The 23,527-nt window shown below is 43.9% G+C and overlaps 1 protein-coding gene across 2 annotated transcripts in view; it reads left to right on the top strand.

The window, feature by feature from the left end:
* Positions 1 to 22,449, top strand: part of xirp2b (xin actin binding repeat containing 2b) — a 41,465-nt gene extending 19,016 nt beyond the window's left edge. The window contains exons 1-9 of one of the 2 annotated variants that reach the window (XM_088382681.1): positions 9,247 to 9,389; positions 10,772 to 10,915; positions 11,464 to 11,589; positions 12,186 to 12,275; positions 12,408 to 12,462; positions 12,545 to 12,633; positions 12,837 to 21,690; positions 22,103 to 22,233; positions 22,301 to 22,449. In XM_088382681.1, the coding sequence (XP_088238807.1) occupies positions 10,862 to 10,915; positions 11,464 to 11,589; positions 12,186 to 12,275; positions 12,408 to 12,462; positions 12,545 to 12,633; positions 12,837 to 21,690; positions 22,103 to 22,194 (9,360 nt within the window). In that variant the 5' untranslated portion in view covers positions 9,247 to 9,389; positions 10,772 to 10,861 and the 3' untranslated portion in view covers positions 22,195 to 22,233; positions 22,301 to 22,449. Of the gene's footprint in view, positions 1 to 9,246; positions 9,390 to 10,771; positions 10,916 to 11,463; positions 11,590 to 12,185; positions 12,276 to 12,407; positions 12,463 to 12,544; positions 12,634 to 12,836; positions 21,691 to 22,102; positions 22,234 to 22,300 lie in introns of those variants that run through there. The other variant, XM_088382680.1, reaches the window with a different exon arrangement.
* Positions 22,450 to 23,527: the final 1,078 nt, after the last annotated feature.

Genomic DNA, 23,527 nt, shown 5'->3' with positions numbered 1-23,527 from the left:
TCTTCACCCTGCTGACGCATGACTGCACTGCGACCTACAGCGACAACCGCATAGTGAAGTTTGCTGACGACACGACTCTGGTGGGTCTCATCACGAAGGGCGACGAGACTCGGTACAGGTCGGAAGTTGACCTTCTGACCACGTGGTGCAGGGACAACAACCTCCTGCTGAACGTCAATAAGACCAAGGAAATCATTGTTGACTTCCGGAAGGGTCACACAACACACCTGCCGCTGATCATCGACGGTGCTGTGGTGGAGAGGGTGAGCTGCACCAAGTTCCTGGGGGTGCACATCAGTGAGGACCTCTCCTGGTCCGCAAACACCTCGTCACTGGCAAAGAAAGCTCAGCGCCGCCTGTACTTCCTGCGGAAACTCAGGCGTGCATGTGCTCCTCAGGCAGTCCTGTCTACATTCTACCGTGGCACCATTGAGAGCGTCCTCACCAGTTGCATCGCTGTCTGGGGTGGTAACTGCACTGAACAGAACTTGAAGGCCCTGCAGCGCATAGTGAATACGGCTGGTAAGATTATTGGTGCTTCGCTCCCCTCCCTGAAGGACATTTACACCTCCCATCTCACCTGCAAGGCAACCTCGATTGCCAGAGATGTGAGTCACCCGGCTCACTCTTTGTTTGACCTTCTGCCCTCTGGGAAGAGGTACAGGAGCCTGCGCTCCCGCACCACCAGACTCGCCAACAGCTTCTTTCTCCAGGCTGTTAGGGCCCTGAACTCGCTACCCCCTTCTGCGTAGCGTGCGGCACTGTTGCGCTATTTTCGGGAATGTCTGCTGTACGCGCACTTGCTCCTTTTTTTTTTGCTCCTCTTATTTATTTATTTATTTGTTGTGTTTGTTTGTCTGTTGTGAGCCATGTCTTGTCACCGTGGGATAGGGGGGAACGAAATTTCGGTTTCTTTGTGTGTCTTTGGCATGTGGAGAAATTGACAATAAAGCTGACTTTGACTTTGACTTTGATAATTGGCTGCTGAAGTCACCATCGGTGCAGTCCGGCTCACAAGACTGACCTCCGTGATGACAGCCGGGGTTCAGTTCCCACTCAATGACCATGATGAGGATGTAGTATGTCTGAGTAGTTGTCTGTCTCTAAATATGGCTGACCCATGATCAATTCAACAATATGTTTTCTTGGATGTTTTGACTGTATATAAAATACATTATCCCCAATAAAATGAATGGACATGCTAATAATTAAACAAGCACCCAAGTTATTATATTAATACATTATTTTTACATTTAAAAAAATCCCCAAGTGCTTGACTCCAGCTGAAAGGTTCATATTTGTCCATACATGCCATAAAGATGGTGCCAAAGCACTGCTTTTCTCCAAATAAGGCTCCTCCTCGTCACAGAGATGCCACAAGATGGCGGCAAAGCTACTCAACAGATTAGTCCATACGCAGTCTAGTAGTTTGCCATCCAAATGTATTTTTGTATCTCTAATGACTGCAATATGAAAAAAAGTAATACAACTAAAATCCAGGAGGACACAAATGTATGATTATCAATGCTTGACTGAACCAGTATGTCATAATTCCAGTGGGGGTGGGGCGATAGCGTAACCATGACAGCATTTACAAATGAGCTTGTGCACAGCAGTCAATCATTTCTCAGCATGTAAAAATCAGCATGAAGGTCAAATGGGCCACGAGGCATAGCAGCATCCTGGACTGACACCTCGCGCACCTCTGCACGTTGCAGCCAGCGAATGCTGTGTTACATAAATAATGAAAGCCGGAGTGTAAAAGCATGCGGGGGCCTCATGACGCCGGCTGAATTACTGTTTCATCAGGCTGGATGAGGCTCATTTGTATTCCCATTCTTTAGCATGAGACACAGAAGGCTTTGTACAGCTCTCTCGTGCACTGTGATTGTAATCACTCCATCTCCCTCAGTGTGTGCTTCATTTGATGCCGAATGATGTGTCCAGGAAAGTCTTTAAGAGCCAAGAGTCATTTAACGGGGGAGGAATTAGTGACACCTGACTGTCATTGAATGTCTTTTTGCCAAGTCATTAAAACACTGCGCTAACTAAATTTCGCCACAAGATGGCACACATCATACAAAAAGAATCAAACGCTCAACCGAGAATAATATTTTTATTTTATAGACTGAATACCGCCTCAAAAAATACTGAGCTCCCCAAGTACCACCATCTTAAATCCAACAAGCAACAATTCTAATGAGAGGGGATACAAATCGACAAATATTTTCAATCCAAACAAACACGACGCTAATCCAACATTAATAAAAACATTCATTAATGCTCGGCAACCCCCGACTCCGTTATTAATCTCAACTGGTTCTGCAGCCTGTGTGACCTGTGATTTAATATGCTTACATTGCAAGGCCCCCTCGCGGCAGCAGAGATTAATTAAGCATGATACATTTTGCATCATATCCGCTCCAGTATAATAAAGAGTTTTTGTTGAAAATAAATCACTATTGCTCTACTGGTAGTTACGAAAAGAAGAGAAAAAAAATGTGAACCTTTTTTGAGTCCTCTTCAGTCAGTGTTGAAAAATACATTGCCATTGTATGTTCAATAAAAAAAAATGCTTTACAGCTGCATCAACAGTGAAATTAAAAGAAAGCGTACCGCAAAAAGTCATTAAAGCGAAGAGCAAAATATGTAGATGAGACAATGAGGAGTCAAGTGTACTGTCTATTGCAACCTTCAACAACCTTTCTTAAAACAATGTACGGCAGCCTTCCACACATTTATATGCTACAATTACCGCGTCTTTATGCCAGAAAACCAAAATTACTCACCTTTATGAAACACTTTAGTGCTATAATTACACCGGAGATCTGCCATCTCCAAGAAAACCCTTGTAATTCCGATAAAGCCGATGAATCTGTTTTTCCAAGGACTTTCTTTGGTACCCAGTCTAGGACTCTCAGTGTCTTCCAGTGGGTAACCCATTTGAGAGGAAGGTTAGAACAAAAACAAAGCTAATCTAATGTGTGGTAATGAGGAAAAATAGCACTCCATAATGTTAGTATCATACAGCAATGGCATAATTAAGTATGATTAAAAAGAAGCAAGATTGTTTTATCACACTGCATCAACTGGCAATTGTTCTGTTCTTCTGGTGTTCCCGCCTTTGCCACCTGGGGGCAGCATAAGTCAGACTACTCGGCTCCTCTTAGCTCATCAGTACAGCACTAATATTAGTCACTCTACGCAGAAGATAAAAACTACATGACTCATTTGTGTTCAGTCTGTTGATAAAAGGGATAAATCCCAGTAGCATAGATGCTATGTAGCGTTAGCATTAGGCGAGCAAACTGATTGGATAAGCTATGTGAGGTTGTTTTGAATACACAAATGTTATTCTCTATGTTTGGTTTGATCACATAAGACTCTTTAAAAAAAACAAAATTGGTTGATGTGTGCTCATTAACAAACGAGGCTTAAAGGTGGCGGTGACATGTTTGCAACAACCAACACAGAAGCTGACAAGGCGTCAAGTGGCTTGACACACGCAGCAAGGACCAGAATGGAACAATGGCGGATAAATAGACGTTTGACTTCTGACTGGGAAATAGTTGTCAAGTCCCACAGGTGGCCATTAGGCATTTTACAATTACAATCCCAACGTTACTCCCGTTGCCGTGAATCATTCACTTGTTGAAAACACGCAACTTGTACATGACGTCCAAGTCAACTAGCATCTATTTATTCCATCCCACCCACCACAGGGTATCCAAATGCAAAGTGGGTCAGCCTACTTTAAGTCATGGGGCTCCTTCTTTTGTCACTTGAGACATTTATTTTTGGATTTCTCGCGCGTGTCCGTGGTGTCTTTTGGTGCCGATATTAAGTGTCAGGCACGACTATGTCATAGCGCGGCCAGCTGCTAAATATATTCCCTGTTGCCACCGATGTTGGTGTTTTGCTAGGCTATTGTTTCTCAGAAGGCCTTTTGGCACGCATTGCGCTTATCCTGCTCCAAAATGTAGGCCACTCGGGTTGCGGTGAAGGAAAACGTCAGATAGCGATAGCGGTTGATGGAGAACTGGCCTGGTTGCAATCAGCTCCAGCCTCGTATAACTGTCACCTAGCTGTCATTCAGTTTTTCGTCAGGTGAGCTAGAGAGGCTCAGAGGTCACCGAATGTGATGTTTCAATAGAAACTTTGACCTTGACCTCTACAATAGCATACAGAGGAAACAGGGATTAATCTTGGAGAAAAAAAAGGTCGGAAATTTCTTCCAAAGACCTCGTCCACTATCATTTTTTTAAAAGTCTGTCACCCTCGGCCGGGTATGACGATGAGTTTGTCCATGGGAACTCGCTGTTTATGCAAACCACTCTGACAGATGGAAGGAGCCGCTATCAATGTTACAGTCCCATCTGGTCACTGAATGGATGGATGGATAGATAAATGGAACTTTTGTTCCAGTGCACTATTCTTAATCACGGCTCAGCAATTTCCGACTTCTTTCTTGAATTCAACATCCAGCTAGCTAGCATGCATCCGGCCGCCCTTGTTAGTTTGCCTTGTGTCAGCCAATTAGGCACCTTTGTGTTCTCCCAACTGTGTCTGCCATGATTAACTGCTCAGCACAGTCTTTAGTTGCATTCTTGTCGCTGTCCTCTGCTGTTGTTCTTGTGCTCTTTGCTACTTGTTCTTTTTGCTGTCCAATTTAGTTTTCTTTTTTTTTTTTACATTCATATTCTGCCTGTCTTCACCAAGTAGAATGTGTAAAATGCCACCACAAATAAATTGAGGGAAGTATACTATACTCTTCATAAATATATTTCCAATTAGGCTTGGATAAAAGTTGAGAAGAAGATAATCATCTTGTGTGTGCAAAATCAAATCAGTCTAATGAAATATACATGCCAGCCTGTATTTTTTTCCCACTCTTTCTGACATGTGATTAATTTTCAGTTTTCACACTAGAATTGTAGAGCGCTCGCACACCTCGTTACCATGGATACATTGGCTTACTTCTTCCAACGTCATTTAGTCATTCAAGCACAAGGTTCTTCACAATACCAATCAAAGGAAAGTCAGACAAAATTTCATTATGTCATACAAACATTTCATCATGTCTGAACGAAAATAGATATCCACACAAAGGTTAATCTGTTTCTATCGTAAAAACATTTCTTCTTTGTCTCTTAGTACTCCTTTCAAATAATGCCCCCGAGTGTTCAGACAGAGACACCAGACTGCATTTAAGTTAAGAAGAAATACAATTTGCAACACTTTTGAGGTCCACAACATAAATGGCCGATTTGTTGGGCCTGGCGTCTCTTTAGATGCAAAGATTTTGCTTTATTCGGGAGAGCCGGTCGTAACGAGGCAATAAAAGTTTCAAATTTGGGCCTATTTGCATCGCTAATGTAATTGTGCGTAGGAAGCAGATGTGCCGTTGCCGAAAGCGGGAGCTGGTTCAAAGCTTAGCGCGCAAGCATTAGAGAGGTGACATCACTGAGCGTTGATTTAGTGGCGTGTGTGTGTGTGGACATGGCGCACTTGTCCCTGCATTTCCTCTCAAGCAAGATTTTAAGGGTCAAAATTTGATAGGGAAGTTTGTAAGCAGATACTGCCATGACTTCACATTTTTCTAATCACTTTTAGCATCAAAAGTGCAACTGTAGGATTTTTTAATTCCATAAATTAATTAAATCCCATTAAAAAAGTTTAAAAAGTTTTAGAGCCCTTGAGTGTCAGCTAACTTTGTCAAGCTAACTTTTTGACGACCAAAGAGCATTTACATAAATTATAATAGTAAACAGTATTTTTTTTTAATGATCTTACTTATTTCTTTGTCCATACATGTTTTTTTAATTAAACAATAAATAAACAAAACAAAAATGGATGATGAGCTGGATGTAAAGATGTTGATGAACCCACAACTGTACATTTGAATGAGTTCACTAACAAGTCCAAATGATCCAATTTGTGGGTTAGGACCTTTTTTTTATTCTGCCGCAACATCATCATTAGCCTCGCCGTCATAATGGTCCTCTATTATCCATTTGTCTTTGTTTAGATTTTTTTTTTTTTTTTTTTTGGACAACTGCAGTTGTCTGGATTCAATCTGCATGACAATAATTACTGTCGTCGACATTACGCAGCTTGTCAAAGATAAAAGCCTTGAAGATAATGAACAAATAGCTTCCCGTCATGCTCGTTTTATATTGCAACAGTTTGGGGTTATAAAAGCTGATGAGAGCTAGCTTACATGGCAGAAAGATGTGTGACGTCATCGTGTTGTAGAAGTGCACCACACACACACACACACACACACACAAGCGTCACTTTTTGCAGCTCATCCTCGCCATCATTCTTTCTGATCTTCAGTTCCAATGACTTTTAGTCCTGCGCTCCACACGATCCAAAGAGGAAATTAATTTTCCAAATGCTTGGATGAAAGTGCAGCACTTTTTTTTTTTTTTTGGGGGGGTCAGAAAGCCTCATTATCCTTTAATTAATTAAAGCTCAGTTGGCTGTTCAAAATATCTCAATGATAAGTGCGGGCTCAGATAAAGGTGAATAATTGTGAATATTGTGTTCCGGATTGAATGGAGGCTTTGACGCGCTGTCTCACTTTTGGTGTCATCTGGAAGAGAGCTGGCTCATTGACATGCGTCTCATGGCGCATCTGTCGGTGGGGCGCATGCAGTGCTCACTGGGGCGGAAGTGATGCCAAGTCTGCACAGTGCATCGTGAGGAAAGCAGATTGTACTTTTGAAATTCCCCAAAAATGATTTGAATCGACAATACAAATTATGAAATTGGAATCTGGAAATCGTCTGAATTGAGATGTTAGTGTGCTGTGGCGTCTTTTCTATTTAATCAAGCGACGTGACAAAGAGCTCACAGATATTAACGGCAGCAGGCTGAGTAAGTAAGAGAGGCCACAATTGACTCATTCGCACTTGAAGTCTCTCCAGCAAACACTTATGTTTGGGTATTTAGTTGGAGGGCTGAGAGCCAAAGCCGCCAAAGCTGAAGCTACACAAACGTAGACAATTTATTCACTGCTTTAGCTCCATGCAAGTTTTGTCCACTGGTCACACATAACAACCAAACAATTTTAATCATGTTCAGAATCTTATGTACTCTCCATGTATGTTAAGTAATTGAGCCACTTAGAACTACTTCATTTTTGTCATTTTGCAGTCGAGTGAGTTTTGGTTTTATAGCCGCAATAAAATGTCGGGGATTTATATGGCAGTGGTTACTTCCTTATTAATACTTTGTTTTGAGGACTAACATGGATTGTTTTTTGGGATGCTGGAGACCATGAAAAGTCCACATAAGAAGGCTGAACCCAAAATTCAAATCCAGAAAATTATTAAAATTTTGAATTTTACAATCAAAACATTCACAATAACGAAAAATGAAGTGCTGCTTTGTTCCATTATCATACGGCGCCATAATAGCCAAAAAAGTGTTTGCAAGATTGCAGTTGTGTGTCATTTGACCCGTATTCTCAGTTGGAGCGTGAATCGCCTTAAAGCACGCTGAGCAGGGCCACTCACATTGCTCATATCGTCAAAAACTTCACAAGGTCACCACTCAAGTAATCTAAAGAAATAATAGTTTTGTGTGTGCGTTTGCCTCACGGCCGAACTTGACTGCGCTACAGCGAATGGTTCTGTGCAAACTGCGTAAATCAGGGTCATCATGAAAAGAAGATAAGCCTACAAGTTAATGATTTTTAGCCTCCCTTTAAATCACCCTTTTGTAAATACTTTAAATGGCCAAGGAAATCTGCATATAATTCTAAATGTCAGGAGAACTGACTTTGCCTTTTTCATCACAGTTAAAATAATCACGGACGAGCCGTGAAAAATTCACGTCGGCGACAAAAGTGTCTTTGGCTGCCTTGAATGCCGTGATATAAATCTTCGTTATGGGGCCCTATTTTCGTTCCTCGGACAGAGTGCTGGAGTTTTCTTCCTTTTGGTATTTTCATAGACACCCTTCGTTAGGAATGAGCGTTTGCGCCATTGTGGGAGTGAACGCAGCCAACTCGGCGTCACCTCTCGTTCTCTTTAAATTCAGACGGGGTTTGTCATCCCCCACCATATTTATGCTAATATTTTTTTGCGCTGGAGAAAAAAAAAGCCTTCGAAAAACTGCTCCATCAGAGTCTGATATGCCCATGTTGAATATTTCTATAAAACAGGTGGGCCATTGAAAGATTTGCGGATCCTCTCACCGGGCGTGTTCAAATGCCTGGCAGACACGAACATTAGTTTTGCCTTTACAAGATACCCGAGGCAGGCAGGCGCCAACGTCTCCGTCTGGACCGAACAAGATGAGCTGCCACACACTCAACACTCGAAGGTGTCTGGTGTCAGATTTACGGGCCCCCTACGCCTCGCTGGCTTTAACGTTACATTACATCATCGGCCGCATTTGAGACCCACCGCGCAGCGCGACGCCATTTAGCAACACCTGAATTGACGACTGGCAGGCGTCCATGTTGCGCGGCGCGGGAACCGTCATAATGGATTTTGCGATTATTGGCGGGAAGATGCAATTTGGCGTATCATGACAGACTCTAACAGCTGCTGCATGCCATGCAAGGTGGGGCCGTGATTAGGGCTCCACAATTAATGGACGTCAAATTAACGTCACAATGTAGCGGAATGAAATTTTCAAATTGCAAAGGCTGCAATTATGAAAATAATACTGCTTCATTTCAGCCGATTGGTAGGCTTTATGTTTAGGCAGCGTCAATTCATTCGGGGTGTTATGAAAACCGGTTTGAATCGGAAAAACGGTTTTGATTTAATCGGACCAAATCGAATCGGTACATTATTTTTTGTAATCTGACTTATTTGGTTTTTGATTACGTCACTGTTATTTTTAAGGATGGGCTGATATCAGGTATCAATATCGGGCCGATGCTGGCCTTATTTTCCGGTATCGGGTACTCTTACAGGCAGCCGATACCACCCACCGATACTTATTGCAAAAAAATTAAAAAATCTGACATTGAGTAAGACCTCCTAAGCGGTTGACACTATACTGTGGCACTTTAACAAATCATAATCTAATTTTGTATTTGTTTCACCCTAAAACTAAGGTGACCTGCTTAATGGCTGCTTCATAGCATCTGTAGGGGAAATTCCTTTTTCTTTTCAAGGGGAGGCTCCAAAAAAATCCAAGCAGGTCCATGTTTTGGGAGTGGGCGGAGGTTCCAAAATAAAATCAGCTGTCACCCGCCATTGGTCTTAGAGAGGTGGACGCACTGCTGGAGCTGGTCTCCAACGCCGACTGGGATTTGTTTTTATTTGGAACGACCCTGCTGGCTGGGGGTGCAGTGGCCATTTGTGTGGGATTCTACCTGTGGAGCGCTTTTTTTTTTTTTTATAGACCTTCTATTTTTTTACCTGGTAGGTTATGAATGAATTGGATTTCACCGTATGTGAATTTGTCACCATGTTAGTTGGAAATTATAAATGTTTGACCTGCAGGGAAATAAACAGCGACGATACAGAAAATTAACTCGGCAATTTGAAACGCCGCCTCAAGCTGAGAAGTGATTTATTTTGCTTCCAAATGGACAGAGCTCTGCAGTACTGCAGGTGTTGCGGTGCGCTACTGAGAAGAAAATTGACAAGCCATGAAATGGCTAGTACAGTGGAGTCATTTCTAATCAAAGGCGTGTTTATCAATGCGATTTTCAGCATGGAACACGCTGACCTCACCGCTTCCATAAAACCAACATGGCCCTTCATGGTTGCGTTTAAAATAGGCCACATTTATTTTCGTAAGGCGCCTAGATTACTTCACTTTCTTGTTATTTGAGCTTGCCGTACAGCATAACATGTCATGAGATAGCCTTGGACTTTTTGGGCTTTAAATTTTACTCTCTGCTATCACATTTAACGGTTTCTATTTATACAGTGCATCCCCCTCAAAACCTTGATCTGGTATTTGTGTTTTGTAGCCATGTACTTTTTAACTTAGTTGAACTCAATAATTAGGTTTATACAACATAGTACATTTCTCTAAGGCAGATCTCACATAATTAAACCGCAAATCATTAATGACCTAAGACGTTAATTAATTCAACAAAAAAGGCTTCAAATGGCGCACTGGTTCAATGCACCAGTGGTTTTGATTGTCTGTTGATGTGATGGAACTTTGAGAATTTGATGTTATCTGGCACAATACACTTAATTTAAAAATCTCTACTATTCCACGTTGTCTACTTCTAATTATATTATCCTGGCTGCAATGAATAATAATACTGCCAATGTCCAAAGTAAATTATACCGTCAGCCGCGGAGTCACATGACTTATGACTTGATCATTTCAAATCACTTCAAAATGAGCAGCAGTTAGGCAGCTATTGAATGATTCGTCAAAAATGAGGCCTTGAGGTGTTGAATGCTTTTTTCAGTTTAGCTTTACTCTCAAAATGAACATAAAACAAAATGAATTACCTGTTGCGTATTTAAAAAAAACTTATAGTAACTTAGCCCTAGCAAAGCCTGATTGCAAACAATGCAAAATGTCATCGACATGCTCACGGTTAGCCTAGAAAATTGTGGTTTGAGTATTTAAACACAACACATTGCTATATAATATAAGGATCTTCACACGCATATATTCTTTATCTTCTCTGAAAAACATCTAAAATTACAGTAAAAGTAGAAGATATTGTAAGGTACCACTCATCATTGTTTGTGTCTGCATGACTAAATTATATTCCCTGTCTGTGGGACTATCACAACAACAACAAACAAATTCCTTGGCTTTGTGTCTTCAGCTGCTGGCAGCACGCCTTGAAGCCGAGCAGGACCTCCTGTAACATTCTAACCAGAAGAAGAACCAAGCACTGAGCCATACTAGGGCCACCATGTACCAATCTACTGTCACCCAGCGAGTGGGCAACAACACCATCCCGAGCAGGGTACTTTGTGCTTGCATCATGCAGCCACCGTTAAAGTGAAAGTAAAGTTCTTGTTATTGTTGTGCGCGGTCTTGACGGTCGCAAGATAGCTGCGCAACAATTCTGTGGGCATTGTCACCTTTTTATTGCTGATGTTGTCATGCTGTATTCGTGGAGGTGGTGACGGTCACTCAGTGGCGAGTGAGTCGGCGGGTCAGAGTCAGCGGCGGTACAAATAGACGAGCAAATATAAATAGGAAGGAAACAAGAGTAGCTCTTAAGGAAAATACTAAAAAAGAATGATTCAAGTCTCCCATTAGCCAAATGTGACCGGCTTGTTTTAGATGAACTAATGACTTTACCACTAATTATAGCCACTAACGACATTGACTTTGTTTTTATTTTTTTTTCTACCACGCCATCCAAATATTCCTTGACTTGAAACCGGGCCGTAGCGCAGAAAAAGTTGGAGACGGCTGCTTTAGCAACATGATTAGCAGGCTGAAGATAAGCTCCGTGTGAGGTGGAGCTCCACTAATGATATTCCCCCCCCCCCCCTGCTTCATTAGGTCATGGAGGAGTCTGAGATCTGTTCCATGCCTGGGGGACTCGCCAACGCGAGGAAACAATTTCAAACCCAGGAAACGACCACATCTCATGTAACCCAGTTCCATTTCCAGCACAGCAGTGTGCAGGTACACATATTAGAGGCCAATTATGGCCGCCAATGCATGAAAGTGAATAAGATGTCTGTCATCAAGTTAGCGGGAAACATTTGAGCAGACAGGAATGCTGATGCTTTAACATGCATGGGTGAGCCTGGCAAAAAATATGCCATATTTTCTAAAAATGAACACCGATGTTTGTGATCCATCTCGCCTCATTTGCAACAACACACATTTACAGCGTTGTGTTTTTGTATTATTTTTATGGCACGGTATGAATGAGCAGCCCCGCGTGTTGTTTGTCATCCCGCCGCTATCTCCACAAGTCACATTGTATCGCATTAACCATCGCGTCCCTGCTTGATTTTCAACATGGCGTGCGTATGTGGAACAGACTCTTATCACATGAGCACCAGGAGGGCATGCTCAGATGAATGAGGCATGTTTTTTGTTATTCTTGTTGTCGTTTGGGAATACCTATGTATCACATCCCAGCAAATGTGAATATAAAACATTGTTGCTTCTGCATTTTATCAGCAAAATGAGAGGAAATGTGAATATTGCTAAAGTCACAGCTTGTAGTGTGAGTAGATGTGAAATCCACCATTCCTTTTTTACATTTACAGGAAATGTCCCACTCAGAGATGTCGGTGTCAAGCGGCGAGCATCAGGTGGTGGCGGGCAGTCAGCAGCTACTATCCACCCAAGAAACAGTGGTATGTAGTTTTAGAGTCCTCTGTTTACAAAATAATTTGTTCTTTATTTAGTTTGGATTTGTTAGTGTTGTGGCTAAAGAATGTATGATTTAGGTTAGAGAGGACTAAATATTTGTTTCTTGTGTTAAATAGGTGTCAGACGGTGTCAACAACTTGCACTGCAATGATAAAATCCATGAAAATGAAGGTAAGGCGTTGTGTGTTATACACAACATTGCTTCCAAGCTTCTGGAACTTAAGTTTATTCTCGTTTCGATGCTAACGGACAGAAGAAGAATTTCCAAGGTACACAACAAAAGAACTCAGGGCTCACTTTGAAAGAACTATAGAGGAAGCAGCGCCACACAAACCGATTAAGGTAATCGCTTTGATTTTATGCTAATTTACAAATTTTGCTTTACCATCCAGCAGAATGAGAATGGTTGATTAAGCTAAAGTTCCAAAAAAGCTACCTAAGATTGTGTCATGTCATTAAAGCTTTATCTGAAGATGTAATTAATGAAATGGAATAATTAGTTGCAGTAATTTACCTACAAATGTCACTTTTGCTCTTTAAATAAGACTGGACGTGACAGCAGTTGGTCAAAGTGGTCGTCCAATGCGACCCAGACCAACACAGTGACAAATGAGGGGCACCGAGAGTCAGCGGTCGAAACAGCAGAGGACACTCCGGACGCCATGATAGATTACGAAGACTTTCCACCGCCGCCACCACCGGCCGTAGACGACTCTGATTACCTTCCGCCGCCACCGCCGGATTTACTTGAAATGTCACCAATCATCGAAAGTATTCCCGTCACTCAATACTCATCCGAGGAGCCTCAAGGATCAGTGAACTCGGCCAAAAACCTCCTCAGCAAAGAAGCTTACATCAAGCAGAGGAGCATGTCTGAGTTGAAACGTCTGTACAAGCACATACATCCCGGCGTCAGGAAAAATATCGAAGAGGACTTCTACAACGAATACAACGAGACGGTAAACAACCAGCGGGCGAGTCAAGCGTATTTGTATGAGGATGACGCTGATGTCACTGATGAGGAATACGAATGGGAAGAGATTCTACCAGGAGATGTGCAGGCAAGGCGCTGGATGTTTGAAAATAAGCCACTAGATGCCATCAAGGATGAATCCCTGGATGGAGATGAAGAAAATCACAAGATGACAGAGAAAGAGATGATTCTCGGGAAAGACGTGAGGCGCACGGCGTGGATGTTCGAGACCAAGCCGATAGATGAGCTGGGCCCACGTGAGATCGACTCCATGGTGTATAGGAAGAAGTTTGACAAGGGAGACGTCCGAGCTGCGGCGTGGTTGTTTGAAACCCAAACGATGGACAGTCTGAATAAGATGCACCAGGAAGAAGACCTCACCAAAGAGGTGGTATTCACAGAAGAGGATGGTAACGCCACCATTTACATGATTGATGATAAGTACATGGACGGCCTCGGACACACTGAGACGGTGGACGAAAGCCATCTGCTGAGCTTAAGATCAGTCGTGGAAGAAATCAACGAGGAGGAGAAAACCATAACGAGCAACTTTGACACTCAGTTTCAATGCTTCATCATGGGGCAGTCCAGTCAGATGCTGGAGATTAAATCGGTGCGGAAAATTGAAACCGAGCTAGAGAGTTCAATTGCTTCACGTTGGCTTTTTGATACTCAACCTCTTGATGAGAACAAACCGCTTTCATCTTTCAAGCTGGTGTGTAGCCTTTCCATGGAGGACAGTAACAGAGGAGACTGGGGACGATGGTTGTTTGAGATAAAGACGTTGAATTCCCTGACTGAGTTGGAATGCTCAAAAACCGAAGAAGTCGTCGGGGCGGATGTGCGCAAGCACTGCCTCGTGTTTGAAACCCAACCGATGGATTCTCTGAAGGATGATTCGAACGCCACGACTCAGTGCGTTGAAGAAATAATCGGGGGTAATGTTAGATCGGCAAGAAACTTCTTTGAAAGCAGCCCTCAAATGGAGAGGAAGAACTGCCCTGAAGTCGGAAAACTTAAAAAGTCACTGCCGAACGAAGACATAAAAGGGGACGTGAGACATCAAAAGTGGCGCTTTGAGAGTCAACCTCTGGAGCACATACGCGATGAGAAGAAGGAGATAACTCGCACAGTCAATATCGAGGAGGACCTCACGCAGGAGGACGGTACGAGTTGCAGAGCCGATGTTCGCAGGAATTGCTGGGTGTTTGAGACTCAGCCAATGGACATGTTGAAAGATGATTCAAATAGCCTCCCCTTGACAAAAGAGGAAATTATCGCGGGAGACGTGAAATCCACCAGGCATTACTTTGAAACCACCCCGGCCGAGGAGCCGAAGGAACTCGCAGAAGTCGGTAAATTGAAAAAAATGGCGATGCCGACCAACGAGGCGAAGGAGCTGGCGGAGGTTGGCAAACTGAAGAGATGGGTCGAACTCGACGAGGAAAGGGGAGATGTTCGACATCAGAAATGGCGGTTCGAAAGCCAGCCTTTGGAACAGATTCGAGACGAGAAGAAGGAAGTCATCCGAACAATTGACTTGGAAGAAATTGACAAAGTGGACGTGTCAAATTATAAGCATATCTTTGAGAGCACCGATTTAAGCAGAAGGGACGAGTCGCAAAAGATCCAGGTTGAGGGCGTGTCGAGTGGTTCGGTGCAGTCCAACAAAAACCTCTTTGAGTCCGGGCTGTTGTACGCCATGCAGGACAGCTCGGGCCACTTCCACGAGTTAAGAACAGTGCGTCACGAAGAGGTTGTGAGTGGAGATGTCACAACGTACAAATGGATGTTCGAAACGCGACCCATCGACCAATTTGACGAAAGCATTGACAAATATCAAATAATTAAAGGGATATCCAAACAGGAAATCGAATCCGGGGATGTTAAAACCGCCAAATGGCTCTTTGAGACGCAGCCTCTCGATGCCATCAAGTACTTCAGTAACATCGAAGATGAAGAAACACAAAGCGAAACTCAAGAAATTGTGAAAGGAGACGTAAAGAACTGCAAGTGGCTCTTTGAGACGCAACCAATGGACGTCCTGTATGAAAAAGTGGACATAAATAGTGAAAATCAGTCTGAAGAAATGCCAAAGGGAGACGTGAAAACGTGCACGTGGCTCTTTGAGACGCAAGCGCTTGATGCAATCCACCACCAGACGGAAACTGTCTTGAAAACGTGCACGGTCAATCAAGAGGACATTCAAGGCAAAGATGTCCGGACGGCGTGTTTTCTCTTTGAGACCGAAAAACTCGAGAATCTCTCCGGTGAGGAGGGAAATTCTTTCAAGCGCATCACCGAGATCGACATTGCCTCAGGTGACGTGTCGAGGAAGAAGCATATTTTTGAACACGGCACGGCCGATATCATGACGTCGACATCGGAGGAAATGATGCAACATCTCAAGAGAGTGCAAAGCGAGGATATTCAGAAAGGAAACGTCGTCACCTGCAAATGGCTCTTTGAAAATCAATCCATAGACGCCATCCATGACGGCCAAGAAGAAACATCCAAAAGCCGGACAGTTACCGACATACACGGTGGGGACGTAGACAAGGGACGATTCATCTTTGAGACCTTCTCCTTGGATAGCATCAAGGAATCGGCGTCTGAACCCGAGCTATCCACGATGGAAACGATTGCTCGCAACGATGAAGAGAAGGGCGATGTAAAAAATTACACCATGCTCTTTGAAACTCAGCCTCTGTACGCCATCCAGGACAAGGAGGGTCATTACCATGAAGTGACCACAGTCACCAGCGAGGAGGTAACACGCGGAGATGTCATCGGAACTCGGTGGTTGTTTGAAACCAAACCTCTGGACGCCATCAAGGACTCGGACGAGGTTTACGTCATTAAATCTGTCACGCAGCAGGACGAGCAGAAAGGAGACGTCACATCTGCAAAGTGGAAGTTTGAGACGCAGCCTCTTGATAGGATATCTGAAGAAAGCAGGACGTTCATGAAGACGGTGGAGGACATTCAAGGGGGCAATGTTAAAATGAATAAAGACCGCTTTGAATCAGAGGCCATGTTGCAGGAGTCGGTTCGAACGGTCAATATCAGCGAAATACAAAAGGGCGACGTCAGGTCGGCCAGATGGAGATTCGAGACGCAGTCAATTGATAAAATAAGAAGCCTGAGCTCAGAGAACCTCATCGAGACGGTTAAAAAGGAGGAGGTGGAAAAGGGCGACGTCAAGCATTCCGTTTGGCTGTTTGAGAAAAATCCTTTGGACCACATTAAAGAGGTCGACGAAGACGACGAGACGACGCACGTCGCTCGAGAGGAAATTGTCAAAGCAGATGTCAAGTCAACGACGTGGCTCTTTGAAACGACACCCTTTGATGACTTCAACGAGATGAAAACGGAGAAGATGGAAATCTTGGGCAAGAACGTCAAGGGAACTCTAGAAGAACTTCATAGTCAGAAAATGGTGACATCCAAAGGCATACTCATCGAATCAGATGAAATCGGCGATGTTAGGATGGCGAAATACAATCTGATGAATCAGCAAGCTCCCGAGATTCAACGTGAGGAAGTCATCAGAGGGGATTTGCAGACTATTATGATGAACCTCCTGAACAGACAGGAACAACACGGGCGGCAGGTGGTCATCGAGTCGGAAGAGAGGGGCGATATCACTTCAACCGTGCGACAGCTTTTCAACCAAGAGAGCGACAAAAATATCGAAAAGGAAGAAATTATACCAGGAGATATTCGGGAAGCCATAAATAACCTTTTCAACGATAGCGGCTCTGTCAAACATGGACTCCTCATTCAGGAAGATGAGAAAGGCGATGTGCGGATGACAATCTATTCCCTTCTGAACAAGCAAGATCAGATGAGTATGGAAAAAGAGGGCGTGGTCAGAGGAGATATAAAGACTGCCCTGCAAAGACTCTCCAGCCAAGATGAGCCTGATCTGACACAGAGGATAACGGTGGATGAAACCGAGAAGGGGAACGTAAAATTTTATTCCACCTGCATCGAATCTGGGGCCCTCAGTTATCTTAAACAACTCCACTTAGAACCAGATGAAGCGTCAGACGAGACTATTGAGAAAGAAAAGATTATCGGAGGTGACATTCAGGGCACCAAAGTCATCCTTAGTAGCAACCAAACGCAAATCGAGCGAACCGTGGATGATATCATACCGGGTGATGTTCACAACACGGTAAAGGTTTTCATGACTGAGCCCACGGTCTCATTAGAGGGTCTCCAAAAGGAGGAGATTGTCAAAGGAGATCTGAAAGCTGCATTGACATCATTGTCAGAATCAGTCAACCAGAGAGTCGTGGTGGAGAAAGAGGAAGTCATGAAAGGCAACATACCCAAAACCATGCGATGCCTGGAGAGGGCGCAACATCGTCACAAGGAGATCGAGAAACCAGATATTATACCCGGGAATATTAAAGGAGCCATGAGATCTCTCGAGAAATCTGCAACCGCTCGAGTTGAAGCCACCACGGAGGATCTGGTTCCTGGAGATGTCAAGGCTACCTTAAGATCTCTTCAGTTGGCAAAGCAAACGGTGGTTGAGGTGGAGAAAGAAGAAATTGTCAGAGGTGACATTCAAGCAGCAATGCAAGGTCTACAAGATGCTTCTTCTGAGAAAAAAATCTGTCATCAGGAGATAGATGTCCAGGGGGATGTGAAAGGAACGATACAGCTCTTCACCGAACCTCCACCCGCTCAAAGAATTCAAAGAATCCCGAGTGCCGAAGAAGAAGAGCAAACTTTGGTGGAGAAAGAGGAAGTGATAAAAGGCGATGTGAAAGGCACGATTAAATCACTTATGGAAACGGCACAGCGTGAAACTCCCAAAGGGAAAGCCGGCTCCTACAGAAGAGTCAGAGTTAAGCAGAGGCCTCCTGTGAAGAATTTAAATGCGGAGACACAGAGAAACGTACAAAAAATCAAAACCGCAGTTTCAGACGATCATCAATCTGTTGCGACCGAAACTAAAACAATGTGTACGGCGGAAAGGCACAGCACACAATCCAAAACCATCGTGGAGCACAAAACCATCACACAAAGTCACGGCATCAAAACATTAAAAACGGAATTCTGCAACCTGAAGCCAAAAGAAATGATCTGCTTGAATAAAACAAAAGTCAAAACAGATGTGTACTTTCCTAAACGACAAGTGGCCGAACCCGATTTGCCTCCTCCCCCTCCACCAGTGGTAGACATTGACCTTCCTCTTCCTCCGACGCCGCCGCCTCCATTTGTGGATTCTGACGGGGACCACCTCCCTCCACCACCACCACCAGCTACCGTTGAACTGGACTTACTCCCACCGCCATCACCACCACCACAAACACCACCACCACCACCACCACCACCACCACGGCGAGACCTGGAAAGGATCCCAAAACAACCAGTTCCCGTCTCACCAACCCAGGCCAAAAAGATGACAGTGAAGAAAGTCAAAGTTCCGTTATGTCCCGTCCCAAAGCTTGAGGCTAACATGGAAACAGTTCAGTCTGTAACCACAACACGAACATCTAAAAGAATCGAAGTCCCGCCACCGCCGCCACCAGAATCGCCGCGACCCTCCAGGAGAGTTTGCATCACCCCACCTTCTTCCCCCACTCCTCCTCCAAGAGGCAAAACAAGTAAATTCAACACCCCGTTAATAAAAGCCGAGGAAAAATACCGCAAGCACAAAGAGGAAAACACGCCTCCAACCACTCCAACTCCGCCTTTTGTGAATGACTCAATTAAGGCAGCTGAAGATGCCAACCAAACAAAAACCATCCAGACCGCAGCTGGAAATGCCGAGTCGGCGCTTCATTTCGAGTCCTCCTCGTCACGTGATGCATCCAAGCAGGTTATTATCTCCACAATATCATCTGCCAAGCAGGAAATACTTTCTAATGAGTCTTCTAAGCTTCAAAAGAGCTCTTCAGTGACTGCTGTGAGACAAACCGCTCACACAACCAAACAGAAAATAGTTTCTGTCTCCTCCCAGGTGTCGACTCGAGCTGTCATTTTGAACCAAAGTCACACCACAGACACCACTTTCGCAAAAATCGCCGGTGAGAAGAAACATGTGAAAAATCAAAACGCAAAGGAATCTGAAAGAAAGATGGTCGATGGAACGGGTATGGATAAATCAAGAGGCCTTGTTAAAATGGCAAAAACTGAAAGCATTGAACAGAAATCAAAGAAATCCGAATCGCAGCCCAAGAGAAACGAGCAACCAGAAATACCCACCGAAAAAGCAGAAACTCTTGGGAAAATGCCAAAAACAAACCAAAAGGTAAAAAAGAGCACTAAGCAGGAAAAGCAAGTTGAAGCCAAGATTGAAGAAGAGACAAAGACTCAGGTGAAAGCGAACGACTCCACCGAGTCAAAAGAGGTAAAGACAGAATCAAAGCAGGTGATAACCAAAGTGTCCCCCGGCCCAGATGAAGATCTTGCCATCAATGTAAGTGTCGGTCAAATAGCACCAAAGAAGAAAAAGAAATCTAAAAAGTCTAAAGCGGCGACACAATTAAGTCAAATCAAAGACTTGGAATCAAAGACGGCCGTCACAGAAACAATCAACGAAACGGAAGAAACAACTGCCGCTCTACAAATTCACACAAGTGTCGTCAAAGAGCATGTTCAAAGCAAAGAGAATGACAACTCCCAGAGAGTAAAAGCACATCAAAGTCATCCCAAGAAGAAAGCCGTGACAATTACTCCGAAGAGTGCGTCACTGGAGGAAAGTCGTGCCAAGCCAATTAAAGTGCCAGTCGAGTCAGAACAGAATCAAGCGGTCACGTCTGCATCAGTGGGAATCGTGGAATCTCCCAAGCAACAGGTGGCGGGCGTAATGTCTTACATCACGGGAATGCAAACCGTTTCCAAAACTAAACTCGGCACATTTGCAGATTGCCTCGCAAGCCCGGAGGTTCCTCACAAAAAATTGGGGGATGACGTTCCCGAGTCGAGTCGAGCTCAAAAAGTTACGAACGAGAAGCACGGATTGGAATCTGTTGCTGAGGAAAAAAAGTTCGGCGTTGGTTCTATAAAAGTCCAGAAGCAATTAAAGAAGGAGATCTTAACTGAAAGCAGGAAAGAACGAATGGACCGACGAGCTCCGTCGCCGTCTCTAAGAACCCGAACTCCCTCGCCCACATTTATCACCATCGAATCCATTCGAAGGACCGACTCGCCCCAGAGAGTCACTCCCTCGCCGACACCGCTCCAAAGGCCCGGCACACCCCCGACACCTCCACCGCGCCGCTGCGATACCCCGACGTCAAAACTGACAAGAATCACACCCTCCCCGACGTTTGACCGAGCCGAGAATTTGCCGCGACTCAAAGACACCACTGCCAAGTTGTCTCGCGGCGTTACCCCGCCGCCGTTAATATCCTCGCAGCTCATATGCGAGAAGAAATCCGAAATCGTGGAAACGCCTGCTTCATTCCATCGGCAAATCAAACTTGAGTCCGTTCACGGCTCCGATGAGTCGTCTAGAAAGCACATCGTAGAAAAAGACACCTGGGAACCTCCCGAGGCTTCAAATGCAAATGAAAGCCAAAGTAAGGCAGATAGCAAACCGCCGCTTTGTAATGAGGTCCCGCAAGATACCTCCGAGTTATCATTGGCTTCATTTCAAGAAAAGAAAGAGTTCTTCGAGGAGGCCCAAAAGGCTGAAATGAATAAAACCTATATCCGAAAGGAACCCATTGCGATACCTGAACGACTGGGCCCAGAGCTGGAGGACGGCGATGAGGACAAGATCCAAGAAAAGGAAGATCTGCCCAAAGCGGACTTGTCCGGTCTCGTCAATAAATTTGAATCAACAGATAAAACAGGTATCAGCAAAGAGTTGCTCGCATTTACAGAGTGGTTGCAAAACGAAAGTGAAGACAAGGAAGACTCCGAAAGGGCGTCGGCAGCTTTTGACGTTCAGACTCTCAAGAATATTTTTGAAACAAGCGAGCAGAGATTCTCTGTAGATGAGCAGAAAGGCGATCACGAGGATCCGCTGACAATCAGACGGGAAGTCGACACTGCAAAGCTGCAAAGTCCTCTTGAGATGCAGCCGGGCTTAAAACTCAGCTCGGCCCTCCCCTCTCATGGAAATGTGCTGGAAATTGTACGGACAGATCCATCAGCTCCTTCTGAGAGCAAATCAATCACAGAGCATTTCTCAAGCTGCGATGTGTTTGGGAGCAAGGTCACCACGACAAGTGTCAGTCAGCGCTCTGGCGGCGTGTCAAAACAGCCGGCTCCTTTTTCTTACGCTGACGCGGTGAAAAGGAAAGTGGTGCCGGCCGGACGAACGCAAACCCACGACCAAGACGCTACCGAGAAATTGCTGAAGAACTTTCACCACACCCGCAGCGAGAGCGAGGCGCTTTTCAAGACTGCGACGGAAGTGATGACGTCACAGGCGGTGTCTCATCAGACGATCATCGGTAAAAAATTAGGGAGCATGAGCCATGAGGAAACCGAGGCATGGATGGATATTGTGCAACGACTAACCTCTGACTTAAGACTGTGCTGCGCCATCGTTTCCCCTAATTAGCATTAAATACTGATCCCGTGAGATCCTGTTTTGAGGTGTTCAGGCATGTCATCTTAACACTAGTGATCTGTCTGTCTGTCTGTCTGTCTGTCTGTCTATCATGTATTTGTTTTTATGTTTTCGTGACGCCTTTTATGCATTTTGTAGAACGAATAGGAAAAATTAGTGACGCCTGTTTTGCTATGCATGTGCTCAAACAGTAATCAAACACAAACAAGATGGCCGACATATGAAATCGTTTTCTAGATTATTTATTTATTTATCTATTTATTTTTAGTATTATTTATTTTGTTCCCCAACAGGCTCGAGTTCCGAAGTCAGAGCTGTGCACAGTGTGTCGAAGGAGGGTGTATCCGATGGATGGATGGATAGTGGACAGAAAAAAGTACCATAAGTCCTGCTTCTTCTGTGAGCAATGCAAAAGTAAACTAAGGTAAACCAAGCCGTCCTCAAATCGCACACAAGGCACCGTCGGCGCTGATAACTCATGTTTATTGCAGCCTGGGAAATTACGTCTCTCTCCACGGACACTTCTTTTGTCTTCACCACTACAAACAACTCCTCAAGTCCAAAGGAATGTACAATAATGAACTCGGTCAGAAAGCTCCCGCGGGAACCGACGCCTCCACCCCACCAGAGCAAAAACTCGAATGGAGATATTCAACACGCGGCCTAAGTTCACTTGACAGGAACAAAACACATCATGGTGGTCAGATTGAAGCGACAAAAGCATTTGATGAGAGCAAACCGCAGGGCAGCAGAATATCCGTCGTTTGGCCTCCGCAGGCCGACTTCCCAAAGAAAGCTTTTAAAATAGAGGAAGACATTCAACTAGCCAAACCGCAGTGGCCCCCGCAAGACAATTCCCCAAAATTAATCCAACAGCAACACGGAGAGACTGTTCCAAGAAGTGTCTTGTAAAGTAATTACCTAAGTAGAAAATGAAAAAAAAAATAGTCGCAATGGTCCAATTAAGGGAATAAAAGGTAGTTGAATGATTGAAAGGATGAAGAGTATGTTGTTTGGAAGCAAGGAGGCATTGTTGTGTTCAGGTGTTGCAGAGGGAAAGCAAGAGAATGTGGATGTGACAAGAAGCATTGTTTCTACTGTGTGCATATATTTGGATTTTTAATCATGCTAAGCAATCAAGTTTCTTTGATAATTGGCGGGCATGGCCAAAATTGATTAGTTTTACTGCTGTGGCGATTATGACATTAGACTTTTCTCTCTAGTGAATCCTAAATATGGATCCAATGCATTATATCGAGAAAAAATATGAATTGTGCTTTGGAATTATTTTTGACATTTTTTTTAATGTGAAATAATCACGTTTGCCGCTCTGGCTAAAATTACAATCACACAATATTAGATTAGCACAATATTTCAGCACCTGGTGTGCAGACATCTAAATGAAATAAGGATTTATTTTATTTATTCAAGTGTACATTATGTCCAAGAAAATCTGGTAATAGATTTATATTCTATTTTGAACAAAAATATTTTTCAAATAAAATTTTCAGATTAGGTGGGATTTGAATTTGTAGTCAATTCCTGAATTTGTCGAAGCTTTCAGGCTGGTTCCGTTACAATATGAATCAAAAGACAATAAATGGGTTTTTTTTGTTTGTTGGATTTTTCTTGCATGTTTTCATATATCCTCAAATGTTTTGTATCTTTGCAATGCTGGTCCTTGCAGCTCTTCAGGCGCTCTGCAGTAGCATCTCCTG

The sequence above is a fragment of the Syngnathus floridae genome, chromosome 8, assembly GCF_059516105.1.
Source record: "Syngnathus floridae isolate MCC-2025c chromosome 8, RoL_Sflo_1.0, whole genome shotgun sequence".
NCBI lineage: Eukaryota > Metazoa > Chordata > Actinopteri > Syngnathiformes > Syngnathidae > Syngnathus > Syngnathus floridae.
This window is presented reverse-complemented; position numbering and strand designations above follow the sequence as displayed.